At 35.0% G+C, this 17174-nt stretch overlaps 2 protein-coding genes across 2 annotated transcripts; both read right to left on the bottom strand.

The window, feature by feature from the left end:
* Positions 1-245: 245 nt before the first annotated feature.
* LOC125282290 (olfactory receptor 6C3-like) lies at positions 246-1160 on the bottom strand. Its single transcript, XM_057317506.1, has one exon. The coding sequence runs from the start codon at positions 1158-1160 to the stop codon at positions 246-248; it is 915 nt and encodes a 304-aa protein (XP_057173489.1).
* Positions 1161-11879: 10719 nt separating this feature from the next.
* On the bottom strand, positions 11880-12848 carry LOC113249172 (olfactory receptor 6C6-like). Its single transcript, XM_026490699.3, has one exon. The coding sequence runs from the start codon at positions 12816-12818 to the stop codon at positions 11880-11882; it is 939 nt and encodes a 312-aa protein (XP_026346484.2). The 5' UTR covers positions 12819-12848.
* Positions 12849-17174: the final 4326 nt, after the last annotated feature.

Genomic DNA, 17174 nt, shown 5'->3' with positions numbered 1-17174 from the left:
TAATGTTCTATTTAGAATTATAAATCAATGAGGAAATGGAACCTATAGATGGTTTGAAAGAAAGACACAACATAGTTACTTCTGGTTTAAAAGAAAAATTAAAGTGCTCAGCCTTGTAAGTATCTGTGAAATGGACACTGGATGATACTCTAGAAGTTGAAATTTTATTTGTCTATTATTGGATCTTCACCATGACATCCATTCGTGTTCATACATACTTTCACTTGTTTCTAGAAAACAGTACTTTATGAAGCAAGTTTTTTGAAAGCTTGTTTTACTTGCTGGTTCCTCAGGGTATAAATAAAAGGGTTCAGCATGGGGACAATTGAGGTGTTGAGAATAGCTACTCCTTTGGTCAGTGATGCTCTTTCATTTGCTGAAGGCTTGACGTACATGAATATACAGCTCCCATAAGAGATGGAAATGGCAATCAAGTGAGAGGAACACGTGGAGAAAGCCTTTTTCCTCTGACCAGCAGACGGGGTTCTCAGAATGGTGCTAAGGATGCACAGGTAGGAAAGAATCACTAAGGCCAAAGTGAAGAGCAGAGTAACAAAAGCAAAGTAAAAGCCAATCATCTCTAAACGCCATGTATCCGAGCACGAGAGTCGTAAAATGGGGAAACAGTCACAAGAGAAATGATCAACTACATTGGAAGCACAGAAATCTAGCTGAAGCATGAGCATGAGTGGTGGGAAAATGGTAAGAAATCCTCCTAGCCAGGACCCAAGGACAAGCAGGGTGCAGATTTTTTTGCTCATGATGGTGGTGTAATGAAGAGGCTTGCAGATGGCAACGTAACGATCAAAAGACATGGCAGTGAGAAGAAAAAAATCAGAAACACCCATGAAGATGAAGAAAAATAGTTGAGTTAAGCAATTGTTATAGGAAATGGTCTTGACATTCGTAATAATTGCCCCCCAAAATCTGGGGATGGAGACACTGGTGAATATAATTTCTAAGAAGGAGAAATTCTGCAGAAAGTAATACATAGGAGTCTTGAGATGATGGTCTATCAGGGTGAGGATGATGATGGTTAGGTTTCCAGTGACACTTAATACATAAGCCATAAATAAAAAGATAAAGATTACAACCTGAAGCTGTGGGTCGTCTGAGATGCCCAAGAGAATGAACTCTGTAATCATTGTATGGTTTCTCATGCTGCTTTTTATTTTCTTTAAGCAAAATCTGCTGTGGAGAAACAAGACAAAAAGAAAGAGTATGTGAATTATAAAGGAATTGAAGATTTAAAGATTTAAATGTTCATATTATTAGTTCCAATGAAATGAAGCAATGGAAATTTTCCCGTTTGCATCTTTGCAATATCCACTCAATTCCATTAAAGCAGAAATATTTTATGCGTTCTCTCTTGAAAAGGAACAGAGCATTCACAGATCTATGTTAAAAGTCCCCTCATGAGTGACTTTACATAACACCTGTACCTGTAACGAAATTGTTTATATGGGCAATACGTCTCTTAATTATGTTTCTACAACAACATTTAGTAATTATATTTGGATTACATATTGAGACACCGTGTTCCAGTTTCCAAATTTTGTGCTTTTAGGAGTGAAATATCTAAGTTTGAGGCCATTAAAAAACGTTATCATTTTGTAAGGCTCTGATGGAAATTGAAGACCCAATCACAATTTCAGAGCTTAATAATTTTATTCTTAAGATTCTTTTAAATATGCTCCATAGAAATAAATGTGTTTTGTTTCTTTTTTTTTTATACTCTCTTTTCAATGTGTTTCTAATCACAGAAATATAGAAGTAGAACTATCTTGGTTGTAAATAAAAGTAAAGGTCTTAATTTATGAGAAACAAAAGTGAAGGCAGAGATATTAATTCTCACATAGATAGACCTGTATCAATAATATAGTTCTTACTACATATTGATCCATTTCTATCATTTTTATGTTCTTTTTGTAAATTAACAATTTACTATATTGCAACTATATTCACTTGGGTCTTTTCACTCTTAAATTTGTTTGAGAACAATAAGGAATTCATAAAGGAGTTTTTTAATGCCAACATATCTTATTGCCTTCTTTCTAGAAGACTAAATAAGTAGGATAAAGAAAATCCTGAGATTTACTTTATAGAAACCACAAATTGCTAAACTGTTGTCTATATGGCTTTTGCCTGTGTTGTTCTCTCTTTAAGTTGGCAACCAGCATTTTATTTGTGCTGTAGGTTCTCAATAATATTTGTTGTTCTTCTTTTTATAGAATGAACTGGTCAAGTGAATAGGTGACAAGTGTCAAAGCTGTATTGTGCCTATTTTCCTTTTCAAATATTTTTCCCCTGAGGATCACCATTGTCTTCCTTTAGAAATAGACACATTTCAGCAAAATTGGCATATCAAAAGGCAAAGACTGTTACTATATTTTGAACAAACTGAAATGTTAAAATATAAAATTAGAAATAGTAAATATGTTAAAGTGATGATTTGGGGATCCCTACAATGTATTCCAAATAATAACCTTTTGAGTGTGAGAAAGATAGAAATATATCTATTTCGAATACAGGATATACTTACATTCTGATATGTCTAATGATTCCGGAAAGAAATATAATCCCAGATTTTCTTAATTTACTTAAAATGTGAGGGGCAATGCCTTCATACACTACTTCTGGAGATTTCTCTTCAGGAGTTCACCCTTCCTTTCTTATGTAAAAGCCTCTCACACAGAGAAAATGCAGGCTTGATTGCATACAAGTTTCTACAGCCTCTAAGTGAAGGAATTTTTCTTTATCTCTTTTATCTTTCCATATAAACATATACATTATTCTGACCTAAACTTTAAAAAGCTACTGTTGTAACCCAGAGAGTTCTTTCTAAGTTTCCAGGGAATACTGCTTCGTGACTGAAGGTAAACCACTTCAAAGCTCTCTGGATAAGATAAGGATTGAATACTATTCAAAGATGAGCCAAATTTAATTCTCTACTCACTGTATAAATATATGAGAGGCCAGAATAAAGAAAGGACAGATGCAGGAGAGATGCGCACAAGAGGTATAGTGGTGTCATGATTTACATCTTCCAGGAGCAAAGCAGTAGAGGGACATAAAAGCAAAACTGTAGGGGTTCTGGGTGGCTCAGTTGGTTAAGTGTCTGCCTTTGGCTCAGGTCATGATCCCAGGGTCCTGGGATTGAGCCCCTCATGGGGCTACTTGCTTGGGGGCAGTCTGCTTCTCCCTCTGCCCCTCCTCATTGCTTGTTCTCTCTAATAAATAAATAAAATCTTTAAAAAAAAAAAGGCAAAACTCTACCTACCGGCATATCCAATCAACCTAGTTTTCCCTTGGCTGTATTTAATTTTTCTAGTATGCACATGGCACTCAGTCTTCACTCAGGAGATAATTTATTCTCAATTCCTGCAGGGTTCATTAAATACAGAGATGAGCTCCAACCCTTCATTGAGAGTAGCACTCAGGTTTTATTCATTTTTATGTCCGTATCAGCACAAAGAAAAATGAATGAATCAAGAAAGAACCATAATATTTTAAAAAATCAGAAGGGCATTTGCAACTCAGTTTTTAATATTTTAGTGTTAAGTTGTGCAGACTTAATGCCATGAGAAAAAAGTGTCAGAGAATCAATTATCAAATCAATAGTATATAATTACAGATGGAATGTTCCTTATGTTTCTAACTGTTCCTCCATTTGCCCTCAAATCTTCAAATTAACCAGTTTTAAATATTTATAGTATATTCTATCAGAAATTTCATTCAGAAACACAGTCGTATTCACACGCTCGGAGAGCAAATTTTTTAATACAGTAATTCAATTTTAATATAGAAAATAGTCGGTAATTTTTTTTTTCAGTTAACAATATGTAATGGATATCATTCCTTGTCAACTTATACAGCTGGGACTCATCCTTTTCAAACAAATTCATAGAATACCAGAGGAAACTTCTGATAATTTCATAATTTCATTATTTGTTAAGATTCAGGGAATTAGCTTGCTACCAATTTCACATCATTAACTAAAAACACTAAGTCCACTTTTTATGCATCCATTTGCATATGTGCATCCACTAGAATAAAATATATTTGAGCACCACATTTGATAGATACTTCAAAATTTCCTTCCTACAGACAAGAATGAGCCCTTTTCATTGCATCCTAGCCATCACAGATGTTAGACATCTTTCCACACTTTATAAACAGAGAGACAAAAATGAAGCCACAATTCACATAATGAATTATAAAGACCAGATTACAATTCCTAGATTTTGAGGCTAAAGAGACCCAATAATTTTGTAAACTTTTAAAGTTTATTTAACCTCTCTATTTCTCTACTCATGAAATGAGAGGGCTAGTACTCTTAACTCATAGGATATTGTAAAGATTAAGTGAAATCCTGAATGAAAGACGTTCACTCTCACATATGTTCTTTCCCCTGCTGGAAGTGATTTCTTTGGCATCTCAATATACTTCTAATCATTCATTAATGCTAATTTGTTTGTTTGTTTATATTGAGTATAACTGACGCACAACTATTACTTACATTACTATATTAGTTACATTGTTACATTAGTTTAGGGTGGAAAACAGAATGAATTGACAGGTTTATACATAATGCTATGTTCTCCACAAGTGTAGCTATGATGCGTTACCATAGACTGCTATTACAATAGCATTGATTATATACCTTATGCTGTATGTTTTATTCCTGTGACTCATACATTCCATAACTAGAATGTGATTTTAAAATAGTATACTATAAAGTAGGGGTAAATTTAACAAGATAATGAAAAATAAATCTCATGTCTTTTTTTGTTTGTTTGTTTGTTTATTTTTAGAGAGAGTGTGAGAGCATGAGTGGGGGGGTGGCAGAGGGAGAGAATCTTCAAAAAGACTTCCCACTGAGTGTGACCCTGATGCAGGGCTCAATCCCGGGACCCATTTGATCATGACCTGAGCTAAAACCAAGAGTTAGATGCTTAACTGACTGAGCCACCCAGAGGCCCCACATCTCATCTCTTCTAAGTTGCCCCCAATACTGATACCACACCTTGGGCAGAGCCAGTGAAAAAAGCACTGATTTGTTATTTCTGAGACTCACCTTTGGTTATTTTCAAAGTATCTGCATTGAACTGTCTGTTGCCAACTCAACATCACGTAATGCTTTCTCAGTTGTTCTCAGTGCTGTGGAGAAACTGGGATGCTATTTCTGAGAGTTCCCCTCCCTTTATTCTTCTAATTTAGGATTTGTCAGTGAGAGAACGTGGTGCAAAATTTGGAAGTCGGAAGGAAAGCAGAGGACATTGTTCTTCAGTTTGTAGCCAGGCTGGTGCATGAAAGCTAGATTCACAGTGGATTTTCAAAAGTATTTGAAAACTACCAACTTTATTGCTAAGACTATTGGTAGATGCTTCCTCAGAAATAACTGAGTGTCACCATGATTTCCTATTAAGCTTTCTTGACGCATTCTCACATGGCTTCAACACGAGATCTTTGGTGTTATTTTCCTCAACATTCTCTCTGGTATTCAAACTTTTCCTTCCATAGCTATTTCTTTCATTGCTTTTAAAAGTTATAATTCCTCCATTATCTCCTTTCTTTCCAGAGTGCTTACAGAAATCCTACTTTCACCTGAACCCTGACCGATATAGGATCCATGCTGTAAGAATTTGCAAATTTATGATTTCTTATAATTACAACATTTTGTGATTCCATATATAACTGGCAGTATAGCCTTAAACCAAATATGCTGATTCATGAGAGGTTAGCAAAGACAGGCAGTAAGACAGTGTACTATTCCACAGCAACTCTTTGTGGGTATAAACCCCAAAAGATCAAGTGAGCTACTAGCACAAAGGAGAAAAGTAGGTTGAGTCTTGCAACATGCTGGATCAAAAAGGAGAGTAGAAGATGTTAATTAGCAGGTGGGATGAGATGCCCAAAAGAGCAGCAAAATGGTGAATAGTGTTCCTCTTCATGAATCCTTCTTTCTTTCCTCTAAAGACAATTCCTGTAATTCTGTAATTCCAGCTCCCATGGAGAATGGGAATTGAGCAGCAGAGTCACCAAGGCATAGGGGAATAACCCCCCTGCCCCAATTAACTTTCCTTTGGCAGACACTTATTTCAGAAGGACATTATGGGACGATACAGGCTTTTAGCAATTGACATTTCAGAATATGGTGGGTACTTGATTATTACACTGATCAAAGCAAATGATTCAGACTTGTGGAGAGATTCCTCGGAGAATAAGAACACCAACATGTGGGAACTGAGGAGGGAAAGCTGGCTGAGACAAAAGGATGCCAGAGATTCTACATTTGCTAAATCAAATATCTAAAATCAGATTTGACCAAATTGCATTACCAAAAAAGAAAGAACTTAAGGATGCACACAATAAAATGGATGAATCTCCGAAATAGGGTTGAGCAAGTGAAACCAGACTTCAACATTCACAATTTGTGATTTCTTTTATAAGATATTCCAGAAAAAGTAAAAGTAATTTATGTGGCAGAGAGACATCTTTGTATATCTGAATCCAATAGCAGACATGGAGACTAGAGGCCAAGGAGATTACTAAGTAATGAAGATATTCTATATATGCCTCATCAATCATTGTCCAAATTTGCTGGATTAAAATTATTGTATTTGCTTTTATGTAAGTTATACTTAATACATTTTTTACACAACTAGAATATATCAGGAATTTTTAATTTATAAGTGGTTTACAATATGGAAAGATCCCCAACCCTGGTTAATAAATAAATCATACCTTGAATTTCTTCCAAGAGTCACTATCACTTGTATAATATAAATGAATTTGACCAAAGTCTGGGGTTCATTTCTACACAGAACAGTAACTGAGAATATTTATAAATACCATATTTTGCAATCAACTTCTTTGAAATTCCTGTTCATGTTGGTACGTTTTCACCCCTACCTATGAATCATAAATGTTCTTAATGGCATCTAGAGTGGTAAATCCTTTCCAGAAAATTTTCTATTTACTTTACCCAGATCCATCAGAGAAATCAGTATCCGTGGCATCTCTAGCCTTATGAAATGTATTTCCTAAATTATAAGTCTTGAAAGTCAGAATTACCCCTTAATCCGTGGGCTGCAGAATGGTGGTGCTAGCAGTCATGAGAACAACATTAATTGTGTTGTACATCTCCGTCAGAGTTCTTGAATGGTCAGGTCGTTGTCAATGAACAACAGTATTTTGAAAGGAATCTTTTACTGAGCAGTAGGTCTCAACAGTGAGCTTAAAATATTTAGTAAACCATGTTGTAAACAGAGGTGCTGTCATCCAGGCTCTATTATTCCATTTATAGATCCCTAGCAGAGCAGATTAAGCATAATTCTTAGGAGGCCCAGGTCTTTCAGAATGGGCAATGAGCATTGGCTTCAGTTTAGAGTCACTAGCTGCCTTAGCCTTAACAGGAGAGTCAGCCCACCCTCTGAAGCCTTGAAGTCCTGCATTGGCTACTCTTCTCTAACTATAAAAGTGCTAGATGGCATCTTTTCCCATTATAAGTTTTTTTCATCTATATTGAAAATCTGTTGTTTAGTGTAGCCACCTTCATTAATTATCTTATCTGGATTCTCTGGATAATTCACTTCAGCAACTACTACAATCCTTGCTGCTTCACCTTGTACTTTTGTGTTATGGAGATGGCCTCTTTCCTTAAACCTCATGAACAAACCTCTGCTTGCTTGTGGCTCATTTGATCTTCTATCCAGTAGACTAAAACCTTCTCCCTATTGGCAATAAGCGGCTTCATTTTCTTATCACTCATGTGTTCACTGGAATAGCACATTTAATTTCCTTCAAGGGCTTTTCTTTGTTTTTCTTTTTCTTTTTTTTTTTTCTGTTTCTAAAGATTATTTATTTGTTTGAGAGAGAGTGAGAGAGTGAGCAGGAGGGAGAGAGGGAGAGAGAATCTGAAACAGGCTCCACACTGAGCTGAGAGCCAGACACAGGGCTCAATCCCACAACCACAAGATCATGACCTGACCTGAAACCAAGAGTCGGATACTTAACCAACTGAGCATTTAGGCACCCCAACAACTTTTTCTTTGTATTCACAGCTTGGGTAACTGGTGCAAGAGAACCAGGTTTTGGCCTATCTGGCTTTTTCTATGCCTTCCTCATTAAGCTTAATCGTTTCTTTTTTTTTTTTTTAAGATTTTATTTATTTATTTGACAGAGAGAGAGACAGCCAGCGAGAGAGGGAACACAAGCAGGGGGGAGTGGGAGATGAAGAAGCAGGCTCCCAATGCGGGAGCTAAGTTTAATCATTTCTAGCTTTTGATTTAAAGTGAGAAACATGTGATTCTTTCTTTCACTTGAACACTTACAGGCCCTGCAGGGTCATTATTTAGTCCAATTTCAATATTAGTGTGTGTGTGTGTGTGTCAAGGAATAGAGAGGCCAAAAGAGAAGGAGAGAGAAGGAGGAACAGCTGGTCAGTGGAGCAGTGAGAACACACACAGCATTTACTGATTATAGTTGCTGTCTTATATGGGCAGTGCTTATGGTGTCCCAAAACAATTACAACTGTAACATCAAAGATCACAATCACAGATCACCATAGCAAATATAATAATAATGAAAAGCCTTGAAATATTGTGAGAATTACCACAAGTGATACAGAGATGAGCAAATGCTGTTGGAAAAATGGTACCAGTAGACTTGCTTGATGCAGGATTGTCACAAAACTTGAACTTGTAGGAAATGCAGTATATGCAAAGTGCTACAAAGCAAAGCACAACACATGAAAATGAATAAAATATACCTGTACCACATTTTGTTTATCCACTCATCACTTGAAGGTTACATGGGTTGTTTCTTATGCATGATGCGTCTATGAAAATGTGTGTTGAAGTTTTTGTGTGAACATGTTTTCAACTCCTAGACGTAGAATTTCTGGATTATATGGTAACTCTATATTTACGTTCTTGATGAGCTGTCAAACTTTTCCAAACGGCTGCACATTTTACATTCCCACCAGAAATGTATGAGGATTCCAAATTCTGTACATCATTACTTCTTATTCTGTACACTAGCACTTGTTATTTTTTGTGATATATATAACCAACATATATGTACACACACATACAAGCAGATACACATACACATACATCTTATAACTGTCTTACTGGCTGTAATATGGTATGTCATTATGGTTTTGACTTACATTTTCCTAAATACTACCATTCTTGAGCATCTTTTCATGTGCTTTTTGCCTGTTTATATATCTTAAGTCCTTTGCCTATATTTTGTTGAGTGCTTGTTCTTTTTTATTGTTCAGTTGTAGGAGTTATTTTATGTAAATTTAACCAAGAAAGTGCAACATTGTACCAAGAAAATAACAAAATTTAAAAAAAATTAAAGAATTCCTAAATAAATAAAGACAACCTATGAATTGAAGAGTAGACCTGACATTGAATTAAGATGGTAATAGTTCCCAAACTGATCCACAGATTCAATGTAATCCTTATTAAATTTTCATCTGTTCTTTTTGCATAAATGAACAATTTGTTCCTAAAATTCATATAGAATTGCAAGGGACCCTGAGTAGCCAAAACAATAGTGAAAAAGGAAGAAGCTTGGAAGAGTCAACCCTTCCAATTTCAAAATTTAATATAAAGGTACAGTGATAGAGACAGTGTGATACTGGCATAGCAATTGAGCCATAGCTCAAAGGAATAGAACTGAGAGTCCTATAAGAGACCTGTACATTTATTGTCAATTGATTTTTAACAAGTGTGCCAAGATTATTCAATGGGGAAATAATAAACTTTTCAGCAAATCATGTGATAACTGACTATTTTCAGGAAAATGTGACTGTAATCTGTACTTAAACTATACACAAACATTAAGTGAATGGAAACCAAAGACCTAAATGTCAGATATAAAACTAGAAACTTCTTAGAATAAATGGTAGGTATATCTTTGCAACTTTGGATTAAGAAACGGTGTTTTAAATATGACACCAAAAGCACACACAGCAAAATAAAAAAACAGAACAATTTGACTTCACCAAAATTTAAAATTCTGTGACCAAAGGACAGTATCAGGAAAGTGAAAAGACAAGTGAAAGAATGAGGAAAATACTCACAAAGCAAATCTAAAAAGGGTCTAGTAGTCTTTCAAGAGCTTATTGGAAAGCTTGGAGGGCCTTGCATATAATAACATGCACTTATTCCCTTGTAATTACCTTAGAAAAGAAGATGATTAACAGTGTTGGCTTAAAATAGTAACATAAATCAGAACACAAACCTGAACGTAAATTGTTTTCTTCTCAGAGACACATAGATAGGCATTACAGCATTAAATACCTTAATGATTTTTTCACTCATACTTCTTAGATGGTGTATTATACCCAATAAGGAACTCTATATATTTCAGGGATTTCTTTGTAGGTCCTTTTTTTTTTTTTAAATCTTACAGGATACCAGTAATGCTGTCTTCTTTAAAGACATTGACTATTTAAGGGAGTGTGTGCAGGAGTGGGCAGAATGAAGGTCTAAGGAAGATGCAACTCATTTGTTAAAATCTTTTTTCATTTATCCCATATATCCAAATGTTCAACCACTCCTTTCAGTTTGTTTTCTTAATATATGTGGAACCATTTCCTGGAGCTTCAGATTCATTGACACTATTGCATTTCAGTTCTCAAATAACTCATTTAGTTTAAAACATTAGCCATTTAACTTGTCTTCCTGACTCCAACATCCAAAAATCCATCCTCAATAAATTGAACATAACAATAAAATAAAAATCTGCTCACATAGGTTTTTATATTAAAAAAGAAAACTCTCAGGGCGCCTGGGTGGCACAGCAGTTGGGCGTCTGCCTTTGGCTCAGGGCGTGATCCCAGCGTTATGGGATCGAGCCCCACATCAGGCTCCTCCGCTGTGAGCCTGCTTCTTCTTCTCCCACTCCCCTTGCTTGTGTTCCCTCTCTCGCTGGCTGTTTCTATCTCTGTCAAATAAATAAATAAAATCTAAAAAAATAAAAAATAAAAAATAAAAAAAAAGAAAAAAGAAAACTCTCATAGGAACCACCTACATCAGAATCACCTACAGTCCATGTTTCTATATTGTACTCCAGGTAAGTTAATAAGACATTTAAGGGGGGCTCACATGATCAAGCATCTGCCTTCAGCTCAGGTCATGATCTCCAGGTCCTGGGATCCAGCCTTATGTTCTGCTCCCAGCCCAGCTCAGTTCTGAGTCTACTTCTCCCTCTCCCTCTGCCTCTTCTCCTGCTTGTGCTCATTCTGTCTCTTTCTTTCTCTCAAATGAATAAATAAAATCTTTTTTAAAAAAGGCGTTTTAAGGGTGAGAATATTGTCTTTGCTATTAAATAAACCAACCAGGTGTGTGATTCTTATTCACTCCAAATTTTCAGGTCTAATGACCTATGAGATAAAGTTCTGCTACATTTTAGAACATATGAGCTTTTTATAACTTGAAGCCTGCCTTTTTTCTTGCCTTGTTGAAAACATTTGAGTGACATTTGAAGAACTTCCTAGAGTCCCAGTAGTAGTGCATATTGTTATAGTGATGTCTGTATAATTCCATAAAATTTCTATGATGAATATCTATTCAAAATCATTTTTTGAGGAGGTCAGTACCATGTTATGTAGAGTAAAAGAAATTTCACATTTGTGTTGATAACTCAAGAGAATACTCATACTGTAGCACAAAAAGGAATTATGATCATTAAGAGAAGTAGGAGGGAAAAGATGCATTGTGGTTAAATGCGTGGTTAAAATATTATGAGGTAAAAAATATTATTAGATGGACTATTTGAAGAACATATTAAATAAATATAAAATAAGTCAAAAATTTTATTTACTTTTTAAACTAAGGTTTAAAAATTAAATTTCCTCTTTATTTTTTGAAAAAAGAGGAAATCTTTTGGAGTATATCCTTGAAGGTTTGTTTCACTTGCTGGTTTCTGAGAGTGTAAATGAAAGGGTTTAATAAAGGGGCAACGGAGGTATAAATAACACTTACACCTTTGGATAAAGTCACCCTTTCCTTTGCTGTTGGTTTTATGTAATTAAAGATACAGCTACCATAAGTAAGGGAGACTACAATCATATGAGAAGAACAAGTAGAAAAAGCCTTTGTTCTTTCCTGGGCAGAGGGGAGTTTTAGAATGGTCTTGATAATATATGTGTAAGAAAGAATCACTAAAGGCAACGTGATCAGGAGTATTCCAATAGCTAAGACAAATGAAAGCAATTCCAGGAAATGAGTGTCAGTGCAGGAAAGCTGCAGCACAGGGGAAGAGTCACACATGAAATGATCAATTACTCTGGAAGCACAGAAGTCCAGTGTCAATCCCAAAGCCACTGGGGGAAATGTAAGCAGAAAGCTAACTGTCCATGAACTGAATAGAAGTTGGTAACACACTTTGTTATTCATAATGATGGGGTAATGTAGGGGTTTGCAGATTGCTACATAACGGTCAAAAGACATGGCAGCCAGTAGGTAAAATTCTGTAATTTCTAATAAGAGGAAAAAGAATAACTGGGATGCACAACTATTGTAGGAAATTATTTTGTTTTTAGTCACGATGCTTATCAGGAATCTGGGAATACAGACTGTTGTCAATGAAGCTTCCAAGAAGGAGAAATTTCGGAGGAAAAAATACATGGGAGTCTTGAGTCGGGGATCTAGCAAGGTAAGAAGGATGATGGTTAAGTTTCCCATCACACTCAATACATAGTTTAGAAAGAGAAATATAAAAATCACAATTTGCAATTGTGGGTCGTCGGTCAATCCTAGGAGAATGAACTCAATCTCTCTTGACTGATTCCTCATTTCAGACTTGAGTCTTATGAAATAGAATAGGAAAACAACTTCAGAATTGCAAATAAGAGGAGTTTTTAAAAAGGTACAGACAGAAAAAAAACAGAAATGTAAATAGGTTTAAAAAATCGATCTAATTTCACAAGACAGAAGATACTTAAAACTACAGCATAGTTCAACATAGGTAACTCAACTGATGTTTCCAATTAAGCCTTAATTATGATAACAACACTATCTTTTTCTTTTTTTCCTATTGGAAGTGGAAAGATAATTTAAGTTTTAGCTGATCATTTCCAAATGAGCTGAATTCTGTTTCAATGTTCTAAAGAGACAGAACATAAGCTTGACACTAAATATATTTTCTACGTATATCTTTAAAATTATTGAAAAATTTCTTGTAACATCCAGAAAATTAATACCAATGTCTATTTGTAAGGTTCTTCTAAAATTCTTTGCTCATTAAAACACTTAAAAATTTGTGAAATACAGAAATAATGCCAGTTATATATTTTCTCTATGATTAAAATATTCTGACATATATGGTTACTTTGTCCCAATGCAATAGTCCCCAGTGTTCCTTTATCTCATTTCACTTAAATATTATTTTTCTTTGAGTTCAAATACATCAGTCTTCTCATATTAGTTGCATTTAATCATCAAGTTTTGACTATTGCATCTACATAAAAACACAAAAATAAATAACAGTTCAGAAGTCAGTGGATTACCTGACTTTTACTTGTGGGAATGCTTTCATTTATCATCTAGATATTTCTTGCAAATTTTAAGTGACTTACCATATCTAGGATACATTCATATAATTTTCCCACTATAAGAATATGGTAGAAACAGGGGCCAAAAATAAATGATGAATATTCTCCCTCTAATAATATTACAAAAAATTCAATAATTTAAGAGGAAATTTAATTCCAAAGCTTTTCTGCAGAAAGAATCTAAAAATAGATACGCATTCTGGAAATTCTGTGCATCTGTTAATAACTTTCACTTCCACTGACACTCATTAAAATGACAGAATCCAAATATTATAAGTAATTAGAATCCTCTTTCAGGCCAGGTTAAGATTCATTTTCTGTCTTCTTTTCTTATATATTAAGATGAAGGTAAATGTCTCCACAAAAAGTCTAAATGAAAATGTAATGCTCTAAATGAAAAGATGTTTTGGGAAATCCCTCATATGAAAGGAATCCAAATTTTGTAACAAGCAATTTTGGCTTCAGATAGTGTACTAACACAAGAGACAATTTTATCATTTTGCTGATAAGAGACACAGGGGATTAATTAAAGAAAAAAAAGAAGAAGAAGAAAAGAAAAAGAAATGCCCCCTGGAGACTCATGTCAGGAATATCAGTTATGTAAAAAATAAAACAACCACCACTAAAACAAACAAAAAGGAAAGAAATAAAAGCTACTGTGAATTGCTTTAAGCACAAAACTGAATTTCTTTAACTACAAAACAAAACAGATATTCTTCCAAAAGAGAACTAGAATTATTTTAAACTCTATACTTAATGCCAACAAGAATTTCAGATATTCTACTGCCCTGGGACAGTATGACAATTTCTACTCATTAAGGTGGTTTATCCCCAAAGGAAACCTCTCTCTTGCTTCCTCAATCAATGTTAGAATTTCACTAACTTGTGACCTATGCCCCAGATTGGAGGTGTATGGCAATAATCTAATGTTTTGCTACTTTTTGAAATTTTGAAACAATATAAAATATAACAAAACCCCCAACAAATAGACAACGAATATCTTATTCCTGCACCATGTGATGCCCCAACTGCTCCTCAATATAGTGGTATGTGTTTACAACAAAAAAGAAAATTCTGCTATCTAGATAAGTATGATATAACCATTATTGTCAGGACATTAACAATGCTACATTAGCAACTGAAGTTCTCCAATCCTATTTAAGTTTCACCAGTGACTAAAAATTTTCCTTATAGAAAATAATACAATTTAAAATTACATTTTTATTTAATTACCATAATGTTTTAATCTCCTTTATTTTGGAAAAGTCCCTAGTCTTTCCTTACCTTTTAAGAATGTTGGTTGGGCTTTTTATTCTGTTCCATTGATCCATGTGTCTCTTTTACTTCCAGTATAATACTGTTTTGATTACTACAGCTTTGTAATATAACTTGAAGTCTGAATTGTGATAACTCCAATTTTGTTCTTCTTCAAGTTTGTTTTGGCTATTTGGGTTTTTCTGTCGTTCCATACAAGTTTTAGGGGTTTGTTTATTTTGTTTTTTGGTTTGTGAAAAATTCTGTTGCTATTTTCATAGAGATTGTATTTTAGATTGCTTTGGGTAGTATAAGACTTTTAACAATATTTGTTCTTCCAATCCATGAGCATGGAATATCTTGCCATTTGATTGTGTCATCTTCTGTTTCTTTCATCAGTGTTTTACAGTTTTCAGAGTAAGGTCTTTCACCTCCTTGGTTAAGTTTGTTCCTAGGTATTTTATTATTTTCAGTGTAGTTGTAAATGAGATTATTTTCTTAGTTTCTCCTTCTGTTGCCTCATTATTAGTGGATAGAATACAATAGATTTCTGTACATTGATTTTGTATCCTGTGATCTTAGTGAATTCATATATCAGTTCTAGCTATTTTTTTGGTGGAGTTTTTAGGGTTTTTGCTATGTAGTATCATGTCATCTGCATGTAGTCAGTTTCACTTCTTCTTTACCAATTTACATGACTTTTATTCCTTTTTCTTGTCTGATTACTGTGACTAGGACATCTATTACTATATAGAATAAAAGTTGTGATAGTGGATATCCTTGTCATCATCCTGACCTTAGGGGAAAACCTCTCAGTTTTTCCCCAATTGAGTGTGATGTTAGCTGTGGGTTTTTATAAATGGCGTATATTTTGTTGAGGTATGATCCTTCTACATCTATTTTGTTGACAGCTTTATCATGAATGGATATTATACTTAGTCAAAGGCTTTTTCTTTTTTTTTTTAAATGATTTTTGATTATATTATGTTAGTCACCATACAGTACATCCCGGGTTTCCAATGTAAGGCTCAATGATTCATTAGTTGTGTATAACACCCAGTGCACCATGCAATACGTGCCCTCCTTACTACCCATCACCGGTCTATCCCATTCCCCCAACCCCCTCCCCTCTGAGGCCCTCAGTTTGTTTCTCAGAGTCCATAGTCTCTCATGTTTCATTCCCCCTTCTGATTACCCCCCCTTTCTTTATCCCTTTCTTCCCCTACCGATCATCCTACTTCTTATGTTCCATAGATGAGAGAAATCATATGATAGTTGTCTTTCTCTGCTTAACTTATTTCACTTAGCATTATCTCCTCCAGTGCCATCCATGTTGTAGCAAATGTTGAGAACTCGTTCTTTCTGATACCTCAGTAATATTCCATTGTATATATGGACCACAACTTCTTAATCCAGTCATCTGTTGAAGGGCATCTTGGCTCCTTCCACGATTTAGCTATTGTAGATATTGCTGCTATGAACATTGGGGTGCATATGGCCCTTCTCTTTACTACGTCTGTATCTTTGGGGTAAACACCCAGTAGTGCAATGGCTGGATCATAGGGTAGCTCAATTTTTAACTTTAAGGGACCTCCACACTGTTTTCCAGAGTGGCTGTACCAACTTGCATTCCCACCAACGATGTAGGAGGGATCCCCTTTCTCCACATCCTCTCCAACAATTGTTGTTTCTTGCCTTGTCTATTTTTGCCATTCTAACTGGCGTAAGGTGGTATCTCAGTGTGGTTTTGATGTGAATTTCCCTGATGGCTAATGATTTTGAACATTTTTTCATGTGTCTGTTAGCCATTTGTATATCTTCATTGGAAAAGTGTCTGTTCATATCTTCTGTCCATTTTTTGATTTGTTTATTTGTTTCTCGTGTATTGAGTTTGAAAAGTTCTTTGTAGATCTTGGATACCAGTCCTTTATCTGTAGTGTCATTTGCAAATATCTTCTCCCATTCCATGGGCTGCCTCTTAGTTTTTTTGACTGTTTCCTTGGCTGTGTAGAAACTTTTAATCTTGATGACGTCCCATAAATTCATTTTATCTTTTGTTTCTCTTGCCTTTGGGGATGTATCATGAAAAAGGTTGCTTTGGCCGATGTCGTAGAGGTTGCTGCCTATGTTCTCCTCTAGAATTTTGATGGATTCCTGTCTCACATCGAGGTCTTTCATCCATTTGGAGTTTATTTTTGTGTATGGTGTGAGATAGTGGTCAAGTTTCATTCTTTTGCATGTAGCTGTCCAATTTTCCCAGCACCATTTATTGAAGAGACTGTCTTTTTCCCACCGGATGTTTTTTCCTGCTTTATCAAAGATTAGTTGCCCAAAGAGCCTAGGG

The sequence above is a fragment of the Ursus arctos genome, unplaced genomic scaffold, assembly GCF_023065955.2.
Source record: "Ursus arctos isolate Adak ecotype North America unplaced genomic scaffold, UrsArc2.0 scaffold_23, whole genome shotgun sequence".
NCBI lineage: Eukaryota > Metazoa > Chordata > Mammalia > Carnivora > Ursidae > Ursus > Ursus arctos.
Note: the sequence above shows the minus strand (reverse complement) of the source record. Positions and strands in the feature narration are given on the sequence as shown.

Bases quoted from the DNA above. Each gene is read 5' to 3' on its own strand.
- LOC125282290 (XM_057317506.1), bottom strand. From the start codon at position 1,160: ATGAGAAACCATACAATGATTACAGAGTTCATTCTCTTGGGCATCTCA.
- LOC113249172 (XM_026490699.3), bottom strand. From the start codon at position 12,818: ATGAGGAATCAGTCAAGAGAGATTGAGTTCATTCTCCTAGGATTGACC.